The 26,688-nt window shown below is 54.5% G+C and overlaps 2 protein-coding genes and 1 pseudogene across 4 annotated transcripts in view; 2 read left to right on the top strand and 1 right to left on the bottom strand.

Moving 5' to 3' along the window:
- The window catches only part of LOC139239359 (glycogen phosphorylase, muscle form-like), a 77,276-nt gene extending 71,548 nt beyond the window's left edge, over window positions 1-5,728 (top strand). The window contains exons 19-20 of the mRNA XM_070868036.1: window positions 2,222-2,288; window positions 4,113-5,728. Coding sequence (XP_070724137.1) covers window positions 2,222-2,288; window positions 4,113-4,265 — 220 coding nt within the window. The 3' untranslated portion in view covers window positions 4,266-5,728. The remainder of the gene's footprint in view (window positions 1-2,221; window positions 2,289-4,112) is intronic.
- Window positions 5,729-12,775: 7,047 nt separating this feature from the next.
- LOC139239358 (maestro heat-like repeat-containing protein family member 1 pseudogene) lies at window positions 12,776-17,734 on the top strand (annotated as a pseudogene).
- A 4,755-nt stretch (window positions 17,735-22,489) lies between these two features.
- The window catches only part of LOC139239314 (RAS guanyl-releasing protein 2-like), a 160,427-nt gene continuing 156,228 nt past the window's right edge, over window positions 22,490-26,688 (bottom strand). For 2 of the 3 annotated variants that reach the window (XM_070867983.1, XM_070867986.1), the window contains exons 16-17: window positions 26,297-26,373; window positions 22,490-22,597 (exon numbers count right to left, since the gene is read on the bottom strand). In XM_070867983.1, the coding sequence (XP_070724084.1) occupies window positions 26,318-26,373 (56 nt within the window). In that variant the 3' untranslated portion in view covers window positions 22,490-22,597; window positions 26,297-26,317. The remainder of the gene's footprint in view (window positions 22,598-26,296; window positions 26,374-26,688) is intronic. The other variant, XM_070867984.1, reaches the window with a different exon arrangement.

Below are 26,688 nucleotides of genomic sequence, written 5' to 3'. Positions count from 1 at the left end.
CCTGTAATGTATTTACTTCAAAGGCTCTTTGTTTAAGAATTCATAGCAACACATTGCTATTAAGAACTAGTTAGTTTATTAACAAAGGTTTAACAATCACACTGCACATTACCGGTTCATCCACCAGGCTCACAACTGCATACCTCATCGTGGATGACCGAGACCCAACTGGCTGGGGTTTTATTGAGTCTTGTGAACATCACGTGACTGGCTAAGCCACTCGCAATGCAACAGCTCGACAAACCTTTGAGCGCACTCACGGGCGCATACATTACACCAGCCTGTGTGGGACTGGATATTTCAGTGCTGTAAGTCATGGGGGGGAAAAGTGTAGACCGTGGGGGACCAGTTATAGGGGGGGGGGTGGGGGCGGTATTGTTCATGGGGGTACTGACTGTGTGTGTGTGTGTGTGTAGGTCGGCATAATATAGGCAGCAGCTTGGGTCAAGTGGATATCGCACTCGCCTCCTGAGTCAGAAGGTTGTGGATTCGAGTTCCACTCCAGATTCTTGAGCCCGTAAACCAGGCCGACACACCCTGTGCAGTTCTGAGGGAGATGTTAAACTGAGGCCACGTCTGCTCTCTTGGGTGGGCATAAAAGATCCTATGGCCACTATTGGAAGAAGAGCAGGGGAGTTCTCCCCGGTGAGCTGGACTAATATTTAGCCTGCAACCAACATCACGAAAACAGATGATCTGGGTCATTATCACATTGCTGTTTGTGGAAGCTTGCTGTGAGCACATTGGCTGCCATGTTTCCCACATTACAACATTGACGACGCTTCAAGAAGTACTTCATTGGATATAAAGCGCGTTGAGATGGCCTGAGGTCGTGAAAGGCGCTATATAAATACAAGTTCTGTCTATAAGGCTGTTGCCTCCCAACTTTGGTAGTCTCAGCCCAGTGGCCACAGAACGCAAGCTCCCACTACCTGGCAATTTGGAATTTTCCCCCTCCACGTAGCTTGGTTCGGGAGGCTACAGGAGTGGGCATTGGATAGGGACTGGCCCAGATCCCTTAAAGTCGTTGCTGGCTCTGTATCTCATCAACAACACCAACTGTAACTTGTATTTATACAGCGTCATCAATGTAGTAGAACGTCTTCACAGGAGTGTTATCAGACAAAAGTTGACGCTGATCCACAAGCAGATATTAGGGCAGGGAAAGAGGTCGGTTTTAGGGAGCATCTTAAAGGAGGAGAGAGAGGCGGAGAGATTTAGGGAGGGAATTTCAGAGGCCCAGGGCAGCTAAAGGGACAGCCGCCGATTGTCAAATCAGGGGATGCTCAAGGGCAGAATTGGAGGAGCGCAGAGATCTTCGTGGTGGGGGGGTGGCTGGAGGAGATTACAGAGATGGGGAATGGCGAGGGACATGCAGGGATTTGAAAATAAGGCTGAGCATTTTAAAATCGAGGCATTGCCAGACCGGGAGCCAATGTAGGGCAGCGAGCACAGTGGGTGATGGGTGAGCGGGACTCTGTGCGAGTAAGGACACGGGGCAGCGAGCACAGGGGGTGATGGGTGAGCGGGTCTCGGTGTGAGTTAGGACACGGGACAGCAAGCACAGGGGGGTGATGGGTGAGCGGGACTTGGTGCGAGTTAGGACAAGGAACAGGGGGTGATGGGTGAGTGGGACTGGGTGCGAGTTAGGACACGGGACAGCGAGCACAGGGGGTGATGGGTGAGTGGGACTCGGTGCGAGTTAGGACATGGGACAGCGAGCACAGGAGGTGATGGGTGAGCGGGACTCGGTGCGAGTTAGGATACTGGACAGCGAGCACAGGGGGTGATGGGTGAGTGGGACTCGGTGCGAGTTAGGATACTGGACAGCGAGCACAGGGGGTGATGGGTGAGTGGGACTCGGTGCGAGTTAGGATACTGGACAGGGGGTGATGGGTGAGTGGGACTCGGTGCGAGTTAGGATACTGGATAGCAGAGTTTAGGATGAGCTGAAGATTACTGGGGGTGGAAGACAGAAGGCTGGGCAGGAGAATATTGGAATAGTCACGTCTGGAGGTATCACAGGCATGGAGCTGGAAGTACCTCACTGGTGCAGGCGGGGGGTATGTTGTGGGGGTGAGGTGCCCCCGGAGGGGAGGGACTGGCAGCAGCATCTCAGAGGTATAGAGGTGCTTGCTACTGGCCCAGTCGCATGCTTGGCCCCTGCCCAGGAGAGCAGACCCAGATTCTAACTCGACCCCTGTCTCGCATCTTCCGACAGATTCAAGGTGTTCGCCGACTATGAAGATTACATCAAATGCCAGGATCGTGTCAGCGCCCTCTACAAGGTTAGTGAGGGGGTGGGAGAGGCGGGGAGAGAATGAGAGAGGGGGTGATGAGGGGTCGAGGTCCTCTGTGCCCGCCCACTAGATAAGGGGGATTAGAGGGAGAGCAGGGTGCAATTGTTCAGGATCTGCCATCTGATGAGGGCAGGCGATGCCTCCCCCTGTGTTAAGGGAGTATCCATGAACATACCCATTCATCACTGACTCCCTGCCCGCTTGATTTAATCATGGGTAAGGGACAGGGAGGGGGGAATTGTTCAGGAACCCTGTTTGTTTCTGGCAGGTGAGGCCTTTCATGGACAAATAGCCCAAGGAAAGGGGTAATTGTTCGGGATCACCGTTCATCGCGGACAGGTGATGCCTCCTGTGATTGAATCGTCCTAAGGAAGTGGGAGTGGGTGGGTGGAGGGGAAAATGTTCAGGCATGGGAGCATGGGTGATGCCTTTCACAGTGGAATGACCCTAGGGGTAAGTGGGAGGATTGCAAGGAAATTGTTGAGCTACCCCACCACCCACCCGCTAGTTTCTCACCTGGACAGGTGATGCCTACGCCATTCAGATAGCTGACGGTCTGGGCCTGTGTTTTGCTTTTATCCATTCGCGAGATGTGGGCATCGCTGGGAAGACCCAGCATTTATCGCCCGTCCCTAATTGCCCCTTGAGAAGCTGGTGGTGAGCCGCCTTGAACCGCTGCAGTCCGTGTGGTGAAGGTGCTCCCACAGTGCTGTTCGGGAGGGAGTTCCAGGATTGTGACCCAGCGACGATGAAGGAACGGCCGATATATTTCCAAGTCGGGATGGAGTGTGTGACTGGGAGGGGAACGTGGAGGTGGTGGTGTTCCCATGCGCCTGCTGCCCTTGTCCTTCTAGGCGGTAGAGGTCGCGGGTTTGGGAGGTGCTGCCCAACAACGGCCGCTCGGTGAGACGCGAGGATGGAGATGGCGTGGTGAGGGGAGCAGGCACCCATGGGGCCCTAACTCCGCCTTGAATGGCCAGTCGCTCCTCCGTTAAAAGCTGTGAACTTTTTTACGACTGTTTCCATAGAACGATACAGCACAGAAGGAGCCATTGGGCCCATCGAGCCTGTGTCGGCTCTGTGACCGAGCAATCCAATCGGTCCCACTCCCCCCTGCTCTTTCCCCATCGCCCTACAAAGCTTTCCTATTTAAATATTTTTCCAATTCCCTTTTGAAAGTTACGATTGAATCTGCTTCCACCTCCCTTCCAGATCACAGCACCTCACTGCGTAAAGACATTCTCCTCATCTCCCCCTCTGGTTGTTTTGCCGATTATTTTGAAATGTGTGTCCCTCTGGCTACATCTGGTGTCCTCTGGTTACCGACCTTCCCACCAATGGAAACCGTTTGTCTTTATTTACCCCTCTATTAAATCTCCCCTTAACCTTCTGTAATGTATTTGCTTCATGGGTTCTTTGCTTAAGAATTCACAGCAACACGTTGCTATTAAGAACTAGTTGGTTTATTAGCAAAGGTTTAACAATCACACTACACATTACCGGTTCATTCACCAGGCTCACAACCACCTCCCCATCGTGGATTCCTGAACCCAACTGGCTGGGGTTTTATTGAGTCTTGTGAATATCATGTGACTGGCTAAGCCACTCCCAACTCAACAGCTCTACCAGCCTGTGGGCATACTCGCCCGGTGCATACATTACACCTCCTCTGCTCTATCTGCTCTAAGGAGAACAACCCTGGCTTCTCCACATAACTGAAGTTTCTCATCCCTGTTTCCTTTTCTGGTAAATCTCCTCTGCTGCCTCTCCAAAGCCTTTAATCTTTCTTGTGTTCTGTCTCCTCGCTTGCAGAATTCCAAGGAGTGGACCAAGATGGTCATCAGAAACATCGCCACCTCCGGCAAGTTCTCCAGCGACAGGACCATTGCAGAGTATGCACAGCAAATTTGGGGCGTGCAGCCAAGCAAGCACAAGATCCCACCCCCCAACGAGCCCCGGGACTAAGGTTCCCTCTACGTGTCCCCCCCCCCCCGGCCCTCTGCCACCCCATATACTTCATGCTGAAACGCCTACCTTGATAACTGTCCCGCGCTCGGCCCTTCCCGGAGGCCACTTGCTGGTTCTCTGTCAGGCGGCAGCTCATCTGCCCCGACACCCGAACCGGCAGCAGCCCACCGGAGCTACTGCCCGCGAGGAGGTGGGATTCGGAGGAGTTGGTGGAGGAGACTCCTCTCTCGTCTCTCTGTTGGTGGGGGTTGGCGTGCCTCTTTCTCCACCTCACGGGTCGTTCCTATATAACCAGAGCTTCCTTTAGTTTGGCTTGTTTAGCAGTGTGCACGCTTTGATAATGTTCTTGAAGAGAAATGCGGGGTGGGGGGGGGGCGGCGGTCATTTTCAACTTCGCTGCCTGGGCACTCACCTAGGGAGGGACGCAAATCGCCCGCCTTTTACAGAGCTTGCTCCCCCTCCCAACGCCAAGTTTGAAGCGTAGCCTGGAAACCAGGTATTGTGGCCTACCGAATAGGTAGCAGGCTGAGCAAGTTTGCCTGAGCACTGGCTATCGCAACCTTGTTTTTTTTTCATAGGTATGAAGTCGACTTGGATCTTTAATTGGCCTTAAATGGAGGGGGTTAACCTCTTCGCAGAAGTTTGGTGCAATGTGCCTTGTTGGCGAGAGTCTTGTTTCTACAATATTCTCTACAGTTTTGGATAATTTGGCGGGGGAGGGGGGAGTTTAACTGCTAAAAGCGAGATTATTATTTATTTTTAAGATGCACTGCGCTGCCGATCATTAGGGGCGGAGGCCGCTCACTCCCCAGAATGCTTTGCTGTTCCATGGTGAAACAAAATGGCTGCCGTGCCCCACCTAACCTTTGACCTTGGTCATGGTCTAGGACCAGCAAGTTAAGTCTTCCCTCGTGTGTATTTAATGTGTGAATAAGTTATTTTTAAGTGTAAATATAAACAGGAAGCAAGCACTAGGTTTTAACAAAAAAAGTATTTAATTTAGCTGCTGAATGTCAGTGTAACACTACCTGAGGCAAACACCACTCGTCTTTTGAAAGGGAAATGGGGGTGGGGGGTAGGGCGGGGGGCGTGATTCGATCTGAATTTACCCAAGGCCTTTTGCTACCGTGCCTCCTCGTGCCAGTAACCTCACAGGCCAGAGAGAATATTACCTTCAGTGGTGCTCCGAAAAGAAGATGGGCAGAACTGTTAAAAATTGGTTTTGGAGTCTCATTTCCAGCTACCTGTTTCATTCCCTCTTCCACCCCTCACAATTTACCCGGTGCTCCCCCAGCACACCCCCTTCCCCCCCCCCCCCCCCCCAACCCCGAGTGGCGTCCTGTTTATTACTGCTGTCCAGTCGGCTTGTGTGAGATGCATGTTTCCCAGTGCAATATCGTGTTGAATGCAGCTGTGTTAACATTCTGCTGAACCCGTAATAAAAGTGACGATTTAACCTCTTTGGATCTGTCGTTGTCCTTTAATAGGGCTGTGCGGTTGGGGTGTGGGGGGGGGGGGGGGGGGAAGAAAAAAGCTGCTGCGACATCATGTGTTGCGAGTTGGGGGGTTTTCACGGCATTCCGAGCCTTTAAAGCATGCCGTGTAGGAGTTTGAGACTCCCTGTGTGATCTTTATCGATTGCAAGTCTTGCTGCTGCGTAAAACCCGTTATAAAATCTTGCCTCCACATTTATAATGGAAACCTATGTAAACCGGTCACGCCGCTGTGACACCCTCCTGCCTGTGGTGGCGCTGTAACATGCTCGGATTCGCGACTCCTTGGCAGAGAAACTCCTCTCCTTCCACCTGGCCTCCTACTCTGCTTCCCAAATGGACCTCTGGCATTGCTACATAATTAAATAACATCGAATTATGCATAAAATTAAAAGCAGAAAGTGTGAATTTTAAAATGGTGGCTGAATTGTCTACGCGGCCTGCTTCAATTATGCTCCTGCCCTCTAACCCCACTTCATCAGAACCGTAGCCCCCTATTTGACCCCCAGATGAGCATCCAACCCCATAAACCGCTCGACCACTTAAGACTGCCAAATTCCACCTCCGTTACATCACCCGTCGCCGCCCCTGCCTCAGCTCATCTGCCGAAACCCTCATCCGTGCCTTTGTTACCTCCAGACTCGACTATTCCAATGCTCTCCTGGCCGGCCTCCCAACTTCCACCCTGCATAAACTTCAGCTCATCCTAAACTTGGCTGCCCCGTGTCCTAACTCGCACCGAGTCCCGCTCACCCATCACCCCCTGTGCTCGCTGCCCCGTGTCCTAACTCTCACCGAGTCCCGCTCACCCATCACCCCCTGTGCTCACTGCCCCGTGTCCTAACTCGCACCGAGTCCCGCTCACCCATCACCCACTGTGTTCGCTGACCTACATTGGCTCCCGGTCCAGCAATGCCTGGGTTTTAAAATTCTTGTCCTTGTTTTCAAATCCCTTCCATGACTTCACCAACCCGCCCCCCCCCCCCATCCCCCTCTATCTCTGTAACCACCTCCAGCCCGACAGCCTTCCGAGATCTCTGCGCTCCTCCAATACTGGCCTCTTGCACAACTCCCGATTTCCATCATTCCACCATTGGCGGCCGTGCCTTCAGCTGCCTGGGCCCAAAAAGCTGGCGAATTCCCTCCCTAAACCTCTCCGCCTCTCTCCTTTTTTAAGATGCTCCTTTGTCCAAGCTTTTGCTCAACTGCCCTAATATCTCCTGATATGGTTCGGTGTCCTATTTTGTCTGATCACTCCCCTCTGAAGCGCCTTGGAATGTTTTACTACGTTAAAGGCGCTGTTTCGATGCAAGTTGGTGGCCACGAGATGTCGCCTCGTGATCTGTATGTTGTGAGGCAGGCCTCCCAGATCAAGTCTTGGAGGGACCTGGGTCTTGCATTGGGCCCTGGTGAGACCAAATCTGGAGTATTGTGTACAGCTGAAGGATATACTTGCCGTTGAGGGAGTGCAACGAAGGTTCACCAGACTGATTCCTGGGATGGGGGGATTGTCCTATGAGGAGAGATTGAGCAGACTAGGCCGATACTCTCTGGAGTTTAGAAGAATGAGAGGTGTTCTCATTGAAACGCGCACAATTCTTACAGGGAAGATGCAGGGAGGGTGTTTCCCCAGGGCTGGGGAGTCTAGAACGAGGGGTCACAGTCTCAGGATAAGGGATCGGCCATTTAAGACTGAGACGAGGAGGAATTTCTTCACTCAGAGGGTGGTGAATCTTGGAATTCTCTGCCCCATAGGGCTGTGGAGGCTCAGTCGTTGAGTATATTCAAGGCTGGGATTGATAGATTTTTGGATTTCAAGGGATTCAAGAGATATGTGGATAGTGCGGGAAAGTGGAGTTGAGGTAGAAGGGGCCGAGTGGTGTGTTCAGGCGATGGCTTCATTTAAATATTATAATACATGCTAATGAAGCCTGGGGCAACATTCTATCTGCCACGGACTGGGCTGCATGCTCTTAAAGGGGAATTATAGACCGGTCAGCCTGACCTCAGTAGTGGGTAAAATGATGGAATCAATTATTAAGGATGTCATAGCAGCGCATTTGGAAAGAGGTGACATGATAGGTCCAAGTCAGCATGGATTTGTGAAAGGGAAATCATGCTTGACAAATTTTCTGGAATTTTTTGAGGATGTTTCCAGTAAAGTGGACAAGGGAGAACCAGTTGATGTGGTATATTTGGACTTTCAGAAGGCTTTCGACAAGGTCCCACACAAGAGATTAATGTGCAAAGTTAAAGCACATGGGATTGGGGGTAGTGTGCTGACATGGATTGAGAACTGGTTGTCAGACAGGAAGCAAAGAGTAGGAGTAAATGGGTACTTTTCAGAATGGCAGGCAGTGACTAGTGGGGTACCGCAAGGTTCTGTGCTGGGGCCCCAGCTGTTTACATTGTACATTAATGATTTGGACGAGGGGATTAAATGTAGTATCTCCAAATTTGCGGATGACACTAAGTTGGGTGGCAGTGTGAGCTGCGAGGAGGGTGCTATGAGGCTGCAGAGTGACTTAGATAGGTTAGGTGAGTGGGCAAATGAATGGCAGATGAAGTATAATGTGGATAAATGTGAGGTTATCCACTTTGGTGGTAAAAACAGAGAGACAGACTATTGTCTGAATGGTGACAGATTAGGAAAAGGGGAGGTGCAACGAGACTTGGGTGTCATGGTACATCAGTCATTGAAGGTTGGCATGCAGGTACAGCAGGCGGTTAAGAAAGCAAATGGCATGTTGGCCTTCATAGCGAGGGGATTTGAGTACAGGGGCAGGGAGGTGTTGCTACAGTTGTACAGGGCCTTGGTGAGGCCACACCTGGAGTATTGTGTTCAGTTTTGGTCTCCTAACTTGAGGAAGGACATTCTTGCTATTGAGGGAATGCAGCAAAGATTCACCAGACTAATTCCCGGGATGGTGGGACTGACCTATCAAGAAAGACTAGATCAACTGGGCTTGTATTCACTGGAGTTCAGAAGAATGAGAGGGGACCTCATAGAAACGTTTAAAATTCTGACGGGTTTAGACAGGTTAGATGCAGGAAGAATGTTCCCAATGTTGGGGAAGTCCAGAACCAGGGGTCACAGTCTAAGGATAAGGGGTAAGCCATTTAGGACCGAGATGAGGAGAAACTTCTTCACCCAGAGAGTGGTGAACCTGTGGAATTCTCTACCACAAAGTTGTTGAGGCCAATTCACTAAATATATTCAAAAGGGAGTTAGATGAAGTCCTTACTACGCGGGGGATCAAGGGGTATGGCGAGAAAGCAGGAAGGGGGTACTGAAGTTGCATGTTCAGCCATGAACTCATTGAATGGCGGTGCAGGCTAGAAGGGCTGAATGGCCTACTCCTGCACCTATTTTCTATGTTTCTATTTTGCTCGTTGTCGCTTTATGCTGTTATATCTGCTTTAATTGGCATAATTTATAGCTTGACACCAATCATGCCCTGTGTACCTGCACACTCGGATCCCTCTGTGTTGGTGTCAACTGTGGCTCAGTTAGTAGTACTCGCCTCTGAGTCATAAGTTCATGGGTCCGAGCCCCACTCCAGAGACTTGAGCACAAAATCCAGGCCGACGCTCCCAGCGCAGTGCTGGGGGAGTGCCGCACTGTCGGAGGGGCAGTGCTGAGGGAGTGCCGCACTGTCGGAGGGGCAGTGCTGGGGGAGTGCCGCGCTGTCGGAGGGGCAGTGCTGGGGGAGTGCCGCGCTGTCGGAGGGGCAGTGCTGGGGGAGTGCTGCACTGTCGGAGGGGCAGTGCTGGGGGAGTGCCGCGCTGTCGGAGGGGCAGTGCTGGGGGAGTGCCGCGCTGTCGGAGGGGCAGTGCTGAGGGAGTGCCGCGCTGTCGGAGGGGCAGTGCTGAGGGAGTGCCGTGCTGTCAAGAGGGGCAGTACTGACGACGTGTCGGAGGGGCAGTACTAAGGGAGTGCCACACTGTCTGAGGTACCATCTTTCGGATGAGACGTTAGACCAAGGCCCATCTGCTCTCTCCGGTCGACTTAAAAGATCCCATGGCACTGTTGGAAGAAGAGCAGGGGGAGTTCTCCCCGGTGTCCTGGGGCCAATATTTATCCCTCAACCAACATCACTAAAACCGATGATCTAGTCATTATCACGTTGCTGTGTGGGAGCTTGCTGTGCACAAATTGGCTGCCATACTTCCCACGTTACAACAGTGACTGCACTTTTTTTTTTAAAAAAGGCTGTAAAGTGCTTTGGGATGTCCTGTGGTCATGTAAGGCACAAGTCTTTTGTTTTTCTCAACTTCATTTTACAATCTCACTATTTGTGGTATGTTTACCTTTCTCTGAGCTGGATTTTAGGATTTTGGGGTGTTAATGGTGGCGGGGTGCTCTTAGATACCGCCTGGAAACAGCTTTGCGCCTCAGCCAGCAAAATTGGGCAGCTGGGCCCTGCGTATGGGGCGGAGCACTAAGGGAGGCATTGCACACCTCTCTTCGGGCGCTCGGCTGTCTGAGCAAGCGAAAATCCCAAGCTCGACAGCCGGCCTGGGAGCGCTCAGAGCGAGAGCTGGGGAGACAAAAAAAACCCACCAAAAACTTTCCCAATCCACAGCTCACCCCACCACAACAAAAATCGCAAATAAAATAAAAATAAAAAAAACAATCACGCTTACCTGAGGTCGGCAATACTGACCACACTGCGACCGCGGCAGGTACGACTGCCCGCTGTCACAGGCGGTCCCACTAGGGGGTGCTACGGGTTGGGCGGGAGGCCAATATCGATCCAGCGTTGCACACTGGCTTGTCTCTTCCGGGCGGTAATGCTCCGCGTCCTGCCGAAGCTGGCCCTCTGGGGCGTTAACAGAGGCAGCGACAAATATAGACACAGACAATAGATGCAGGAGGAGGCCATTCGGCCCTTCGAGCCTGCACCACCATTCAATAAGATCATGGCTGATCATTCACCTCAGTACCACCTTTCCTGCTTTCTCTCCATACCCCTTAATCCCTTTAGCCGTAATGGCCACATCTAACTCCCTCTTGAATATATCCAATGAACTGGCATCAACAACTCTCTGCGGTAGGTTAACCCAGGGAACAAGTTTCTCCTCATCTCAGTCCTAAATGGCTTACCCCTTATCCTTACATTTTGTTCCCTGGTTCTGGACTTCCCCCAATAGCGGGGACATTCTTCCTGCATCTAACCTGTCCAGTCCCGTCAGAATTTTATATGTTTTTATAAGATCCCCTCGCATCCTCTAAACTCCAGTGAATACAGGCCCAGTCGATCCAGTCTCTCCTCATATGTCAGTGCTGCCAGCGATACTCCCCTCACATAGAGGCTCTGGGGAAATAGCCAAAGGAAGGACACGAGATTGAAGCCTTGTTACCAGGAAGGACTGGGAGAGCAGGGGCGTCTTGCTCTCGAACAGCAGAGACTTCGAAGCGCTCTGATTGAATACTCGAACTGATGAGACAGGGTTATACCCGAGCAATTTACAAACAGCAAAGGCTGGGGACACGCAGCAGGTCAGGCAGTGTCTGTGGAGAGAGAATCAAGAGATAACGTCTGGGGTCGATGACCTTCCGTCAGGACCTCCAGTATTTTGCTTCCGTATTAAACTCGAGAGAGACTGGCATTTCTACAACGCCTTTCGCCATCTCAGCACATCCCAGCGCTCTTCACAGCCAATGAAGTACTTGTTTTGAAGGGTCACTGTTGTAATGTCGGCAACGTGGCAGCCAATTTGTGGATAGCAAGCCAGCACAACCGGCGATGTGATGATGACCCAGATCGTTTCGAGTGAAGTTGCTCGAGGACTCATTTCTGGCCCCAGGACACCGGGTGGGAGGGAGAATTTCCAATGGTGGCCGCGGGATCCTTTGCGTCCGCCCGAAGCCTCGGTTTAATGTCCCGCCCGAAAGATGGCGCAGGGCTCCCTCGGTATTGGCGCTGGGAGCGAGGGCCCTGATTGATGAGGCTTGGATCTCCGGAGTGGTGACTCACCACCATTCTGACTCCGAGGCGCGCGAGGTAGGGAGGGTGTTACGCGCTGAGCCACGGAGCAGGAATTCCTAAACCACCTCCAGCGTCCTTCCGTGCAGGCCGACGCCGGCCATTTTGTATCCCCCCCCCCCCATAACCCGCCGCTGAGGCTGCTGGGTATTTCGGCCCTTCTCTTGCGATGGAGCCAAGTGTGTGGGAAAGGCTTTTGGCCTTTAGGAGTTCAGCAGACCTGATAGAGAGGGGAGCAATGACGTCACAATGATGCCATGACTTGTTGGCTCACTCCAGGATGGGGGGGGGGGGGGGGGAGGCTTGAAAAAAAACACACACACACACACACAACAAGCTCACAGCCAAAGGGATGATCTCACAATGGAGCGGGTGGTCACACAGGGCCTGGGGTGGGACCGGACAAGTGCAGGGAGAGGGCAACAACGCATGCAAGGGAAGACAGCGTCCAGGCGAGAGTACCAAAGAAATAAGAGCCATGCCCTGCTGTCCACGGGTTGTGCCGAGCATGAGGCGGGGGGGGCGGTGAAGATCAGCAGGAGCGCTTGGCTTAAAAGGTTTCCTTTGGTGGGGGCCGGGGGGGGGGGGGCGGGCTCGGAATCGACAAACGGCACTGAGAGTTAATTCAAAGACAAGGGGGTTGGTGGGAAAGGCCAACAAAAGCTTCCTGAGAAGAAGAGACGGGCTTTTGAGGTACCCTTCCCTCACAATCTGCACGCGAGAGGCGTGAATTCCAGCCGGGGTTGGGGATGGGTGGTAATGGATGAGGACTTCCCTATGAAGTAAAAAGAGGACGTTTTTCATTGCTGTTCGGTTGGCGAATCGAAGCGGGACATTCTGCGGAGGGGGATCGCCGGGGGAACCGGTCCTGACCTGACCGTCCCCGAAAAGCTTTGAGGAAAGATTAGCTGGTGGGCATTTTGTTCGTCCGACGGTGGCCATTTTGCGTCGCCCCCCCACCACCCCCACCGCTATAACCCGCCGCTGAGGCTGCTGGGCACTTCGCCCCCTCCCCCCTCTTGCGATGGAGCTGTGCAAGTTGGAGTCGTGCAAGGCCGAGGCGTCGCTGGTCGCCCTGACCGACGCGGCCTTCGACAAGGACGAGGGCGTCCGCCGGCAGATTGCCCAGTCGCTCTACGACCTGGGCTGCCACAGCCCCGAGCAAGTGCTGGGCTCCTGCTTCGACTTCCTGCTCAAGCACAGCCAGCTGGTCCAGGGTCACCGCACGGCCATTCTGCAGTGCATGGAGCGTGTCGTGCGCGACGCCATCAACCAGATCGGCCAGCCATTGGCCAAGAAGATCATCGCCCTGGCCTCGGAGGAGATGATCAGGTCCAGCGACACGGCCCTGGGCTGGAAGGAGGCGGCCAGCAACCTCCTGGTGGCCCTGGGCTCCCGGTTCAGCGACGAGATCCTGGAGGAGATCCTGCAGAAGCTGCAGCCAGGCATCCTGCCCCAGTTCTTCGTGGTGCAGACCCTGGCCAATCTCTCGGTGGCCAACGTGCACGGCATCGTGCCCTACCTCACCACCACCCTGCAGACCATGCTGCCCATGCTCTCGCTGATCAAGCAGGACAACATGAAGTGGGTCTTCACCTCCGCCATGGGCCTCTTCAGCAAGAGCATCCTCGAGTATCTCTCCACCGCCGACAAGGCCACGAAGCCAGCCCTCAACAAGGACGTCTTCTCCGCGGAGATCTACGCGGCCTACAAGATCCTCTTCACGGGCTGGCTGCGTAACAAGGACCCCAAGCTGCGCACGGCCATCGTGGTGGCCCTGAGCTACATGGTCCACCTACTGCCCACTGACAAGCTGGAGGAGGAGCTGCCCCGCTTCATCTCGGGCATCCTGGCCCTCTACAAGAAGCGGTGCGAGGCCTTCTACGTTACCCAGTGCCTGCGCAACATCCTGGAGACGGGGGTGGAGATCACCAGCCACATGCCCGAGACCCAGATGGAAAACCTGCTGCCCCAGCTCCACCACCAGATCTGCGTGCCCGTCGACTTCAAGGACGAGCTGAGCTGGAAGAACCACAACGAGGTGCTGCAGTGCTTCACCATCGTGTCGCACATCTCCATCGACGGTCTCATCAAGTTCCTGCTGCAGAAGCTGTCCAACAGTAACGAGAAGGTGCGCCTCGGCACGCTGACAGTGCTCAACCACGTCATCAGCACCGGCTTCCGGCCGCTGGAGAGCAAGAAGGCCCTGATCGTCGGGGGCATGAAGCAGTCGTTGCAGGACACCGGCAACAAGGTGAAGAAGATGACGGCCCAGGTCATCAGCACCATGGGCGAGCACAGCTACCTGCAGCTGGACGGCGGCTCCGCCCTGGTGGACTTCATCGTCCAGCAGTGCGGGCTGACGCCCGAGGAAGGCCCCGCGCGCCCGCAGGCCCAGGACGTGGACGAGGTCCACGACGAGGACCTGCGGGCCCTGTGTGAGGGCATCATGGGCTTCCTGGTCACGCTGGAGACCATGGAGGACGTGCTGTGGCCGTTCCTCCTGGAGTTCGTCACCCCCATCCAGCACACCAACGCCCTGGCCACCATCTGCAAGAGCCTGCAGCAGGTGGGGGCGAAGAAGCGGCAGGAGAAAGCGCAGAACGTGCTGCTGAACTACAACGAGCGGCTGGGGCTCCCCAAGCCCCACACTTTGTTGGCCCGGCTGCTGGCCGTGTCGGCCCTACCCTACAGCGGCCAGGGCCGGGGCATGGCCGCCCTGATGCTGCTGCAGGTGCTGAGCCCCAACATCCACCCGGAGGTGGTGAAGTTGTGGGAGGAGGAGCTGCCCCAGCTGACCCAGTTCCTGGCCGCCAACCAGGAGGACACGCTGCCCCAGAAGCTATGGGAGGACAAGCTCTTCTTCTTCCTCTCCCGCACGCTGGAGACCATCACCGACGAGAAGTGGACCTGGCAGCTGAGCGAGGAGATGACCCGCCACATCCACAGCTACCACAGCTTCCCCAAGGAGAAGGCCTTCCTCTACAAGTGCGTGGGCATCGTGCTGGGCCAGACCACCAACAAGGACGTCATCAACAACGAGCTGCAGGAGATGCTGCTCAGTGTCCAGCACAGCGAGGCGCTGGAACGGGAGGGGCTGGCCACGGGCATCGGCTTCTGCGCCATGACCCACCTCGACGACACCCTGGCCAAACTGGACGACTTCGTCAAGATGGACATCGTGAAGAAGACGGCCAGCTTCTTCAACATCCTCAAGGAGAAGCTGGACGGCGACATGGAGCGTGTGAAGAGCACGCTGATCCTCTGCTACGGCTACGTGGCCCTATACGCCCCTGAGGGACTCATCCTGCAGCGGATCGAGATCCACATCCTTGACCACATCATCAGCCTCTCCAACACCAAGGTGCTGGGGATCAAGGTGGAGACCAAGGACCTGATGATCAAGCTGACTCTGATCAAAGCTGTCACGCTCATCGCCAAGGCCGTGTACGCCAACAAGGGCAAGCACCTCTTCAAGTTCAGCCGGCGGGAGGAGGTGCTCTCCTACATGCAGGATCTCATCGCCAGCGAGCCCAAGGCCCACCTGAAGACCCGGGTGCGGCAGTCGGCCATCAACGCCTGCACCCACCTCATCAAGCTGGAGCCCCGGCTTAACGAGATGGAATCCTCTGAGCTGATCCGCATCTGCCTGGAGGGGGCCTTCAGCTTCCTGCCGCTGGACACCGACAAGCGCAAGGAGAACCGCAAGCTGAAGGAGCGCGAGCTGCTCCACAGCGAGACCATCGCCGCCGTCCACGAGCTGCTGAAGGAGTTCCTCCTGCAGAACCTCACCTCCGACGGCCTGGAGTTTGTCTTCAAGCACATGCAGGACTGGATGGTCTCCATCAAGGACCACGAGCGGGAGCGGGCGATGGAGACCCTGCTGGTGTTGCTGGCCTTCTACCGGGAGAAGTTCAAGCTGGTCAACGCGGGCACCTTCCACAACCTGGGGGTGCTGGTGGGCCGCTTTGTGCCCCGCTGCGCGGACCCTGTGCTGGCCATACGCTACACGGCCATGGACAGCCTCTATACCTTGCTCTACATCCAGTTGCGCTATGACAGCTGCGTCATGAACCAGACCGACGACCTGGTCGACCACCTGCACAGCATCAAGGAGCAACTGCAGAACCCTGACAGCCACGTCCTCTTCCAGATCTGCTACGACATCGCCAAGGTCATCTCCAACAAGCTGCCCAAGAGCCAGCTGCAGCCGCTGCTGTTCACCCTCTTCGAGGGCCTCTCCGACTACCACGCCACGTGTTCCAGTGCCACCTCGGTGGTGCTGAACACCCTGGTACGCAAGCACGGCGACGCGCTGAAGGACCACATCCCCGAAATCCTCAACCAGCTGCAGTCCCGCATGCAGACCATCACGCTGGAGCAGGTCCGCTTCTCCGTCATCCACTTCATCTCCATCCTGACCTCGCATTGCATCCCCGGCGTCCTGTCCTACCTGCTCTTCCGGCCCCTGCCCTACGACAAGTACACGAGTGCCATCTGGCAGTCGCTGGCCCGGGAGGTCAAGCTGGCCACCACCGCCATGAACTACCTGGTGGGCAAGCTCAACGACTACCTGTCCCACGACGACCGCAAGGACACACTGGTCCGCAGGCCGCTGACCACTGGCACCTCCGAGACGGTGGCCGTCATCTACGCCCTCAACGAGATGATCTCCAACCCCGAGTCCACCGAGGCAGTGGTCAACCTCTACCCCAAGCTCTTCGGCACCCTGCTGCTCTACCTGAGCTTTGTGGTCAACGAGAAGCTGGGCGACGTCCAGGGCAAGGGCACCTCGAAGCGCAAGAAGCTGACCCTGCAGCTGCAGAGCACCCAGCCCATCAACGTCTGGGACTCGTCGGTGGAGACTCTGAAGCTGATGCTGGCCCGGGGCAAGACCGAGGAGATGGCCAACTTCATGGAGGACGAGGGGGGCTGGGAGCTGATGAAGAGCGCGGACGAGCACCAGCAGGGCGTGGCTGTGCTGGCCCGGGCCACCAGCAAGCACGGCGCCGTGCACCTGGTGGACATCGTCCAGTTCCTCGTGCCCATCCTGCTCAACGTGCACGAGCACCAGCGGGTGACGGTGGCCGGCTTCTTTGGGGAGCTGCTGACCTCGCCGGTGGTGCAGGAGCTGAAGATCACCGAGACCCTAGTGGGCAGCCTGCTGCGCAGCCTGGACGATGGCTCGCCCACCGTCCACTGGCTGTCCATCCGGGGCCTGGGCAACGTGGCGGTGGGGGCGCCCGACAAGATCCGCAAGTACGCCGAGAAGCTGCTGGCCGCCATGGTGGGCGGCATGGACGAGAAGACCGAGCTGACCGACCTCATCGTGCTGGAGGCCATTTCGGGCCTGTCCAAGGTCCTCGCCCAGCTGCACGAGGCCGACGTGCGGCCCATCCTCACCAACGTCATCTCGGCCGTCCAGCCCTTCTTCGAGAACGAGAGCGAGAAGCTGCGGGCCGCTGCTTTCAGAGCGTTCGGCCACCTCTCCCGCTTCAGCGACGGCGACTCTCGGCCCGTCTTCATGGAGCACGTCCACTCCAGCCTGGTCAGCCTGCTGCTCCACCTCAACGACAGCAGCCCCGACGTCACCCAGGCCTGCAAGGCCGTGCTGCACCTCATCGGCCCCCACATGTGCTCGGACAGCATCTGCAGCATCTTCCGGGCCGAGCGGCTGGAGGAGGCCAGCCCGTGCTACTGGGAGTTCATCGGTGAGCTCACCAAGCTGATTGTCAGCGACTTCCCCGACAAGATCAGCCTCTACCTGGCCAGCAGCATGTCCTTCTTCAAGAGCATGCTGCCCGAGATCCGGGGCAACGCCGTCATCCTGGCCGGCTTCCTGCTGCAGAACCTGCCCCAGGAATACGTGGAGGCCAGCACCGACGAGAACGTGTGTGTGGCCATCATCATGATGCTCCATGACGTCTCGCCCTGCGTCCGTATCAAAGCTGCCAAGGTGCTGGGTCTCCACCGTGGCTTGTAAGCGCCGGTCGGCGAGATGGGGGCGGGGGGGGGGGGGGGCCGGGTGTGAAGTCCTCCCCCCCAACAATGCCCCCCCCCCCCACCGCCCTCCACCCTCCCCCCCCCCATCTCCAACTGTCGCAACCGCTGGCACCAGAGAAGGCAGATTATTATTGAAGTTAGGAGCTCCCCTTATCCGCCCTTGCCCAGACCTCAGAGCGACCGCTTCCAAGCAGCGGGGGAGGTGGGCCAATCCTGCGGCTTGACGTCGGATGTCCCAGGAGCCAATCACCACGTGGGTCTCCTCAGCAGCCCAGACGCGTCTGACCAGCATCTGATGCATGTAGAATTAATAAAGGCACGGGTACAAGGAGCCAGGACCGAGCTTATTCATTTATCTGCGTTGGCGCAATGTCCACATTCGACCCCACTCCCGTCTCGCATGACCCTACGGCCAAGAATTCGAGGGCCCCAGTGATGCACAGAATCACCTCCCGTCAGCTACTGTTGCAGTGGAGGGGCTGGACCTCCTAGGGTGGAGAGCCGCTCGTCCATCAAAGGGGGGCAACTGAGAAGGGGGGAGGGTGGGGCGGGCCTCACCCGGCGTAGTGACAGCTAGGCCAGAGCGCTCCAAGGGGAGATGCCACGACTCGAGGCGCGAGCGGGCCAAACTGGGGAATGCCACACCAAGAACTTCCCACAGACGTGCTATCAGCACTTCGAGACGCCTGGGTCTCCTGTGTTGGCTGTGGCTCAGTGGGTAGCACTCTCACCTCTGAATCAGAAGGCTGTGGGTTCAGAGTCCACAGGGATCAGTGCTGGGGCCTCAACTATTTACAATTTATATGAATGAAGGGACCGAGAGTAACGCAGCCAAATTTGCTGATGATACAAAGATGGGTGGGAAAGCAAGTTGTGAAGACACAAAGAATCTACAAAGGGTTACACACAGGCTCAGTGAGTGGGCAAAAATTTGTCAGATGGAGTATAATGTGGGAAAATGTGAGGTTATCCACTTTGGCAGGAAAAAGAAAATTATTATTTAAATGGGGAGAGCTTACAAAATGCTGCAGTACAGAGGGACCTGGGGGTCCTTGTACATGAAACACAGAAGGTTAGCATACAGGTACAGCAAGTAATCAGGAAGGCAAATGGAATGCTGGCCTTTATTGCAACAGGGATGGAGTATAAAAGCAGAGAAGTCCTGCTCCAACTGTACAGTGCATTGGTAAGACCACACCTGGAGCACTGCGTACAGTTTTGGTCTCCTTATTTAAGGAGGGATATACGTGCATTGGAGGCAGTTCAGAGAAGGTTCACTCGGTTGATTCCTGAGATGAAGGGGTTGTCTTATGAAGAAAGGTTGAGCAGGTTGGGCCTGTACTCATTGGAGTTTATAAGAATGAGAGGTGATCTTATTGAAACATATTCTGAGGGGGCTGGACAGAGTAGATGCAGAGAGGATGTTTCCACTCGTGGGGGAATCTAGAACTAGGGGGCAGAGTTTCAGAATAAGGGGTTGCCCATTTAAGACAGAAATGAGGAGGAATTTCTTCTCTCAGGGTGGTGAATCTGTGGAATTCTCTGCCCCAGAGAGCTGTGGAGGCCGGGTCATTGATTAGATTTAAGGTGGAGAGAGACAGATTTTTGAATAAGGGAGTCAAGGATTATGGGGAGCGGGCGGGGAAGTGGAGATGAGGCCAGGATCAGATCAGCCATGACCTTATTGAATGGTGGAGCAGGCTCGAGGGGCCGTATGGCCGACTCCTGCTCTTAAGAATGTTCTTATGTTCCAGGGACTTGAGCACATAAATCTAGGCTGACATTCCGGTGCAGTGCTGAAGGAGTGCTGCTCTGTTGGAAGTCTTTTAGTTAAACCGAGGCCCCGTTTACCCTCTCAGGTGGACTTAAAAGATCCATGGCCACTATTTCGAAGAACAGGGGAGTTCTCCCCTGTGTCCTGGCCAATATTTATCCCTCAATCAACATAACAAAAACAGATTATCTGCTCATGATCACGTTGCTGTCTGTGGGAGCTGACTTGTGCACAAATTGGCTGCCGCGTTTCCTACATTACCACAGCGACTACACTCCAAAAGTACTTCACTGGCTGTAAAGCGCTGTGAGACGTCCGGTGGTTGTGAAAGGCGCTATAGAAATGCAAGTCTGTTTTATATTCCTTTCTGGGGAATCAGCTGTGGGTGGGGAAGATGATCAATGGAAAATAAAAGCTGATCAGACTCTCGGGGAGGTGGGGGGGGAGATCTCCTGATTGGGGTCTCCCTCCTCCTTTAAAACGCTCCTTAAAACTGACCTCTTCCTGCCCCGATATCTCCTTACGTGGCTCGGGGTCAGGTTTATTGTCTGATAACGCTCCTGTGAAGCGCCTTGGGACATTTCACTCGATTAAAAAGGCGCTATATAAATAGAAGTTGTTCCTGTTGTTTGCGCCTGTCTGCATCAACCGTAAAGTTTCCCGAAAGAATTGCCCTGGCAGTTAGGGGGCAATCAGCCCAACTGGGCCCCAGCAATTGGGATTTGCCAGGCCGAGCGACTGATATGTCAAGCCGTAACTTGACATCGCAAGTTGGGGATTTCAGCGCATGCGGAAATGTGTTATGATGCGGTTCGCCAGAACGCTCAGAGGGCAGGTTCCGATCTCAGGCAAGAACCAGAGACACACACAGAGACTCAAAACCACATTGACATTTTTATTGCAGCGTTTGCTTGCTCACGACACAGAAGGCAGCTCGTGCGGTGGCAATCGGGCCCGGTTAGGCCCCAGGCCTGAGGCACGTCACAAGGCCCGAGAATTTGCCAAGACAGATTTACGAAGCCGGACTTTATTTCTTTACTCTCGCCCGTCCCCCCCGCATCCCCCCTCCCCACCATCACAGATGTCAGGAAAAATAAAATGTACAGACTGTCCTTCCTCGCAGGTGGACTCAAAATGGCGCAGGGGTTCAAAGGCCAAAGTTCATTCCCGCACAACCAAAGACAGGCCCACGCTTCAGGCCCGCAATTTCCGACCACACCCGGAGCCTTCAGCAGCTCCAATAAAACATGTGAGAAACAAAATGACCCAGGAGAATGTTCAAGATTATAAAAAGGGGGGTGATCAAGCAATCTTCAGGGTAAGAGATGTTTCGTGTACAATTCTGGGCACAGCACATTGGCAAGGACGTCAAGGCCTTGGAGAGGGAGCAGTGGAAGTTGACTAAAATGGTTCCAGGGATCAGGGACTTCAGTTGAGTGGAGAGACTGGAGAAGCTGGGGTTGTTTACCTCAGAGCAGAAAAGGTCAAGAGGAGATTTGATAGAGGTATTCAAAATTCTGAGGGGTTTTGATAGAGTAGATCGGGAGAAACTGTTTCCAATGGCAGGAGGGTCGGTAACCACAGATTTAAAGTAATCGGTTAGAAGAACCAGAGGGAGAGATGAGTGCTTCTACACAACGAAAACTGGGGATCGCCCAGCTCATCAGAGCCTGGGGATTGAAGATAGACCCTCTTGACTCACTATAGATGCTTGCTGCCCCATGTCCTAACTCGCACCAAGTCCCGCTCACCCATCAACCCCTGTGCTCGCTGCCCCGTGTCCTAAATCGCACCGAGTCCCGCTCACCCATCACCCCCTGTGCTCGCTGTCCCGTGTCCTAACTTGCAGCGAGTCCCACTCACCCATCACCCCCTGTGCTCGCTGCCCCGTGTCCTAACTCACACTAAGTCCCGCTCACCCATCACCCCCTGTGCTCACTGTCCCGTGTCCTAACTTGCAGCGAGTCCCATTCACCCATCACCCCCTGTGCTCGCTTCCCCGTGTCCTAACTTGCACCAAGTCCCGCTCACCCATCACCCCCTGTGCTCACTGCCCCGTGTCCTAACTCGCACCAAGTCCCGCTCACCCATCACCCTCTGTGCTCGCTGACCTACATTGGCTCCCGGTTAAGCAACGCCTCGATTTTAAAATTCTCATCCTCGTTTACAAATCCCTCCATGGCCCTCGCCCCCTCCCTATCTCTGTAACCTCCTCCAGCCCCACAACTCCCCAGAGATGTCTGCGCGCCTCCAATTCTGCCCTCCTGAGCATCCCTGATTATAATCGCTCCACCATCGGTGGCCGTGCCTTCTGTTGCCTGGGCCCCAAGCTCTGGAATGCCCTCTCTAAACCTCTCCGCCTCTCTCTTCTCCTTCAAGACGCTCCTGAAAACCTACCTCACTGACCCAGCTTTTGGTCACCTGTCCTAATATCTCCTTATGTGGCTTGGTGTCAGATTTTCTTTGATAATGCTCGTGGGAAGTGCCGTGGGATGTTTTACTTAATTAAAGGCGCTATATAAATGCAAGTTGTTGTTGACTTTCCAATCAGCAACATCTGGGACCCCCGCAGCCATATCAGGACCTCCCAAGGCCAAGAGTTCAGGAGGGGGAACTTCGAACATGCTCCAAGGCCCCATCGCCAATCAAACATCTCGCCGTGCTCAGAACAAGAGAATTATCTACTAAATAAATTAACGGTAGCGCTGGGGTGGGGTGGGGTGGGATTTGAGTGGATGTGGCGGGTGATGGGCATTACTGCAGTTGGCCCCCCCCCGGACCCTCCCAGAATAACGGAGCCAACATGACATTGCCCTCCCACCCAACACCACCATTCCCTCTTCCTCCCCTCCAGCCATCATCCCGATGCTCCACCAGCCGAGACCTTCCATTGGCCAAGGTTGCACCCACCACACGCCAACCCTCCCCGCCCTCCCCCCCCCCTCCCCGCCCCTCACCCCAGCGAGCATCAGTCAGCGAGTGTTGTAGTCACAGCCAGCTTCAAGCACAGGAGATGTCTCTCGGTTCCCATTCGATATCTTCACACTCTGGAGCCAGGGGCCTTTGGTTCTGGAGAAAAATGGGAGAAGACATGAGGCGGAATCTGAAAGAGGTGTTCCAGGGATAACTTAAGTGGGACCTGCACTTTCACCCCTCTACACTGTCCCATCAAACACTCCCAGAGCAGGTACAGCACGGGGTTAGATACAGAGTAAAGCTCCCTCTACACTGTCCCATCAAACACTCCCAGGGCAGGTACAGCGTGGGTTAGATACAGAGTAAAGCTCCCTCTACACTGTCCCATCAAACACTCCCAGGGCAGGTACAGCACGGGGTTAGATACAGAGTAAAGCTCCCTCTACACTGTCCCATCAAACACTCCCAGGGCAGGTACAGCACGGGGTTAGATACAGAGTAAAGCTCCCTCTACACTGTCCCATCAAACACTCCCAGGGCAGGTACAGCACAGGGTTAGATACAGAGTAAAGCTCCCTCTACACTGTCCCATCAAACACTCCCAGGGCAGGTACAGCACGGGGTTAGATACAGAGTAAAGCTCCCTCTACACTGTCCCATCAAACACTCCCAGGGCAGGTACAGAGGGTTAGATACAGAGTAAAGCTTCCTCTACACTGTCCCATCAAACACTCCCAGGGCAGGTACAGGGGGTTAGATACAGAGTAAAGCTCCCTCTACACTGTCCCATCAAACACTCCCAGGGCAGGTACAGCACGGGGTTAGATACAGAGTAAAGCTCCCTCTACACTGTCCCATCAAACACTCCCAGGGCAGGTACAGCGTGGGTTAGATACAGAGTAAAGCTCCCTCTACACTGTCCCATCAAACACTCCCAGGGCAGGTACAGAGGGTTAGATACAGAGTAAAGCTCCCTCTACACTGTCCCATCAAACACTCCCAGGGCAGGTACAGCACGGGGTTAGATACAGAGTAAAGCTCCCTCTACACTGTCCCATCAAACACTCCCAGGGCAGGTACAGCGTGGGTTAGATACAGAGTAAAGCTCCCTCTACACTGTCCCATCAAACACTCCCAGGGCAGGTACAGCACGGGGTTAGACACAGAGTAAAGCTCCCTCTACACTGTCCCATCAAACACTCCCAGGGCAGGTACAGCACGGGGTTAGATACAGAGTAAAGCTCCCTCTACACTGTCCCATCAAACACTCCCAGGGCAGGTACAGCACAGGGTTAGATACAGAGTAAAGCTCCCTCTACACTGTCCCATCAAACACTCCCAGGGCAGGTACAGCACGGGGTTAGATACAGAGTAAAGCTCCCTCTACACTGTCCCATCAAACACTCCCAGGGCAGGTACAGAGGGTTAGATACAGAGTAAAGCTCCCTCTACACTGTCCCATCAAACACTCCCAGGGCAGGTACAGAGGGTTAGATACAGAGTAAAGCTCCCTCTACACTGTCCCATCAAACACTCCCAGGGCAGGTACAGGGGGTTAGATACAGAGTAAAGCTCCCTCTACACTGTCCCATCAAACACTCCCAGGGCAGGTACAGCACGGGGTTAGATACAGAGTAAAGCTCCCTCTACACTGTCCCATCAAACACTCCCAGGGCAGGTACAGCACGGGGTTAGATAGAGAGTAAAGCTCCCTCTACACTGTCCCATCAAACACTCCCAGGGCAGGTACAGGGGGTTAGATACAGAGTAAAGCTCCCTCTACACTGTCCCATCAAACACTCCCAGGGCAGGTACAGCGTGGGTTAGATACGGAGTAAAGCTCCCTCTACACTGTCCCATCAAACACTCCCAGGGCAGGTACAGCACGGGGTTAGATACAGAGTAAAGCTCCCTCTACACTGTCCCATCAAACACTCCCAGGGCAGGTACAGAGGGTTAGATACAGAGTAAAGCTCCCTCTACACTGTCCCATCAAACACTCCCAGGGCAGGTACAGGGGGTTAGATACAGAGTAAAGCTCCCTCTACACTGTCCCATCAAACACTCCCAGGGCAGGTACAGCACGGGGTTAGATAGAGAGTAAAGCTCCCTCTACACTGTCCCATCAAACCCTCCCAGGGCAGGTACAGCACGGGGTTAGATAGAGAGTAAAGCTCCCTCTACACTGTCCCATCAAACACTTCCAGGGCAGGTACAGGGGGTTAGATACAGAGTAAAGCTCCCTCTACACTGTCCCATCAAACACTCCCAGGGCAGGTACAGCACGGGGTTAGATACAGAGTAAAGCTCCCTCTACACTGTCCCATCAAACACTCCCAGGGCAGGTACAGCGTGGGTTAGATACAGAGTAAAGCTCCCTCTACACTGTCCCATCAAACACTCCCAGGGCAGGTACAGCACGGGGTTAGACACAGAGTAAAGCTCCCTCTACACTGTCCCATCAAACACTCCCAGGGCAGGTACAGCACGGGGTTAGATACAGAGTAAAGCTCCCTCTACACTGTCCCATCAAACACTCCCAGGGCAGGTACAGCACAGGGTTAGATACAGAGTAAAGCTCCCTCTACACTGTCCCATCAAACACTCCCAGGGCAGGTACAGCACGGGGTTAGATACAGAGTAAAGCTCCCTCTACACTGTCCCATCAAACACTCCCAGGGCAGGTACAGAGGGTTAGATACAGAGTAAAGCTCCCTCTACACTGTCCCATCAAACACTCCCAGGGCAGGTACAGAGGGTTAGATACAGAGTAAAGCTCCCTCTACACTGTCCCATCAAACACTCCCAGGGCAGGTACAGGGGGTTAGATACAGAGTAAAGCTCCCTCTACACTGTCCCATCAAACACTCCCAGGGCAGGTACAGCACGGGGTTAGATACAGAGTAAAGCTCCCTCTACACTGTCCCATCAAACACTCCCAGGGCAGGTACAGCACGGGGTTAGATAGAGAGTAAAGCTCCCTCTACACTGTCCCATCAAACACTCCCAGGGCAGGTACAGGGGGTTAGATACAGAGTAAAGCTCCCTCTACACTGTCCCATCAAACACTCCCAGGGCAGGTACAGCGTGGGTTAGATACGGAGTAAAGCTCCCTCTACACTGTCCCATCAAACACTCCCAGGGCAGGTACAGCACGGGGTTAGATACAGAGTAAAGCTCCCTCTACACTGTCCCATCAAACACTCCCAGGGCAGGTACAGAGGGTTAGATACAGAGTAAAGCTCCCTCTACACTGTCCCATCAAACACTCCCAGGGCAGGTACAGGGGGTTAGATACAGAGTAAAGCTCCCTCTACACTGTCCCATCAAACACTCCCAGGGCAGGTACAGCACGGGGTTAGATAGAGAGTAAAGCTCCCTCTACACTGTCCCATCAAACCCTCCCAGGGCAGGTACAGCACGGGGTTAGATAGAGAGTAAAGCTCCCTCTACACTGTCCCATCAAACACTTCCAGGGCAGGTACAGGGGGTTAGATACAGAGTAAAGCTCCCTCTACACTGTCCCATCAAACACTCCCAGGGCAGGTACAGCACGGGGTTAGATACAGAGTAAAGCTCCCTCTACACTGTCCCATCAAACACTCCCAGGGCAGGTACAGCACGGGGTTAGATACAGAGTAAAGCTCCCTCTACACTGTCCCATCAAACCTTTGAGGGCAGTGACTACACGTCAAAATACTTAATTGGCTGTGAAGCGCTTTGGGGTGCCCTGAGGTTGTGAAAGGCGCTATATAAATACAAGGTCTTTATTTTTGTTTTCAGACACAAGCTGACACTGGGCCTCGTTCAGCACAGTTGAGTCAGGGAGGGTGGTGTGTGCTGACTGCGTACCTACTGGTCATGGGTTGTGGTTCACAGATGGATGTCTTGGACCTCATCCTCCAGATTCTCGTTCTCCTCCTTAAGCACTGTGGGGAAACCAGAACATCGTCAGTTACCCCCCCTCATTCCTGCTTCATTTATATTCCTCTCCTCTTTTGGGCCAAGGTGTCAGTCTCACACTCTCTCATTGTTCACAAAGCGCACTGCCACCCTCTGGTGGCAGCAGATGGTACTGCAGGAGTAGTGTCGCTCTCACTCGCACACTCGGCCTCGCATTCACACACACACACACACAAACTGACGCATACATACAAACACACAAAATCATATACACCCATGGGCAATTGCGCTCACATGTACCGAAGAAGCACAGGACATCGGATGTCTGTGAGTGAGTGTGC

This window comes from Pristiophorus japonicus, chromosome 27 (genome assembly GCF_044704955.1).
Source record: "Pristiophorus japonicus isolate sPriJap1 chromosome 27, sPriJap1.hap1, whole genome shotgun sequence".
Lineage (NCBI taxonomy): Eukaryota > Metazoa > Chordata > Chondrichthyes > Pristiophoridae > Pristiophorus > Pristiophorus japonicus.
This window is presented reverse-complemented; position numbering and strand designations above follow the sequence as displayed.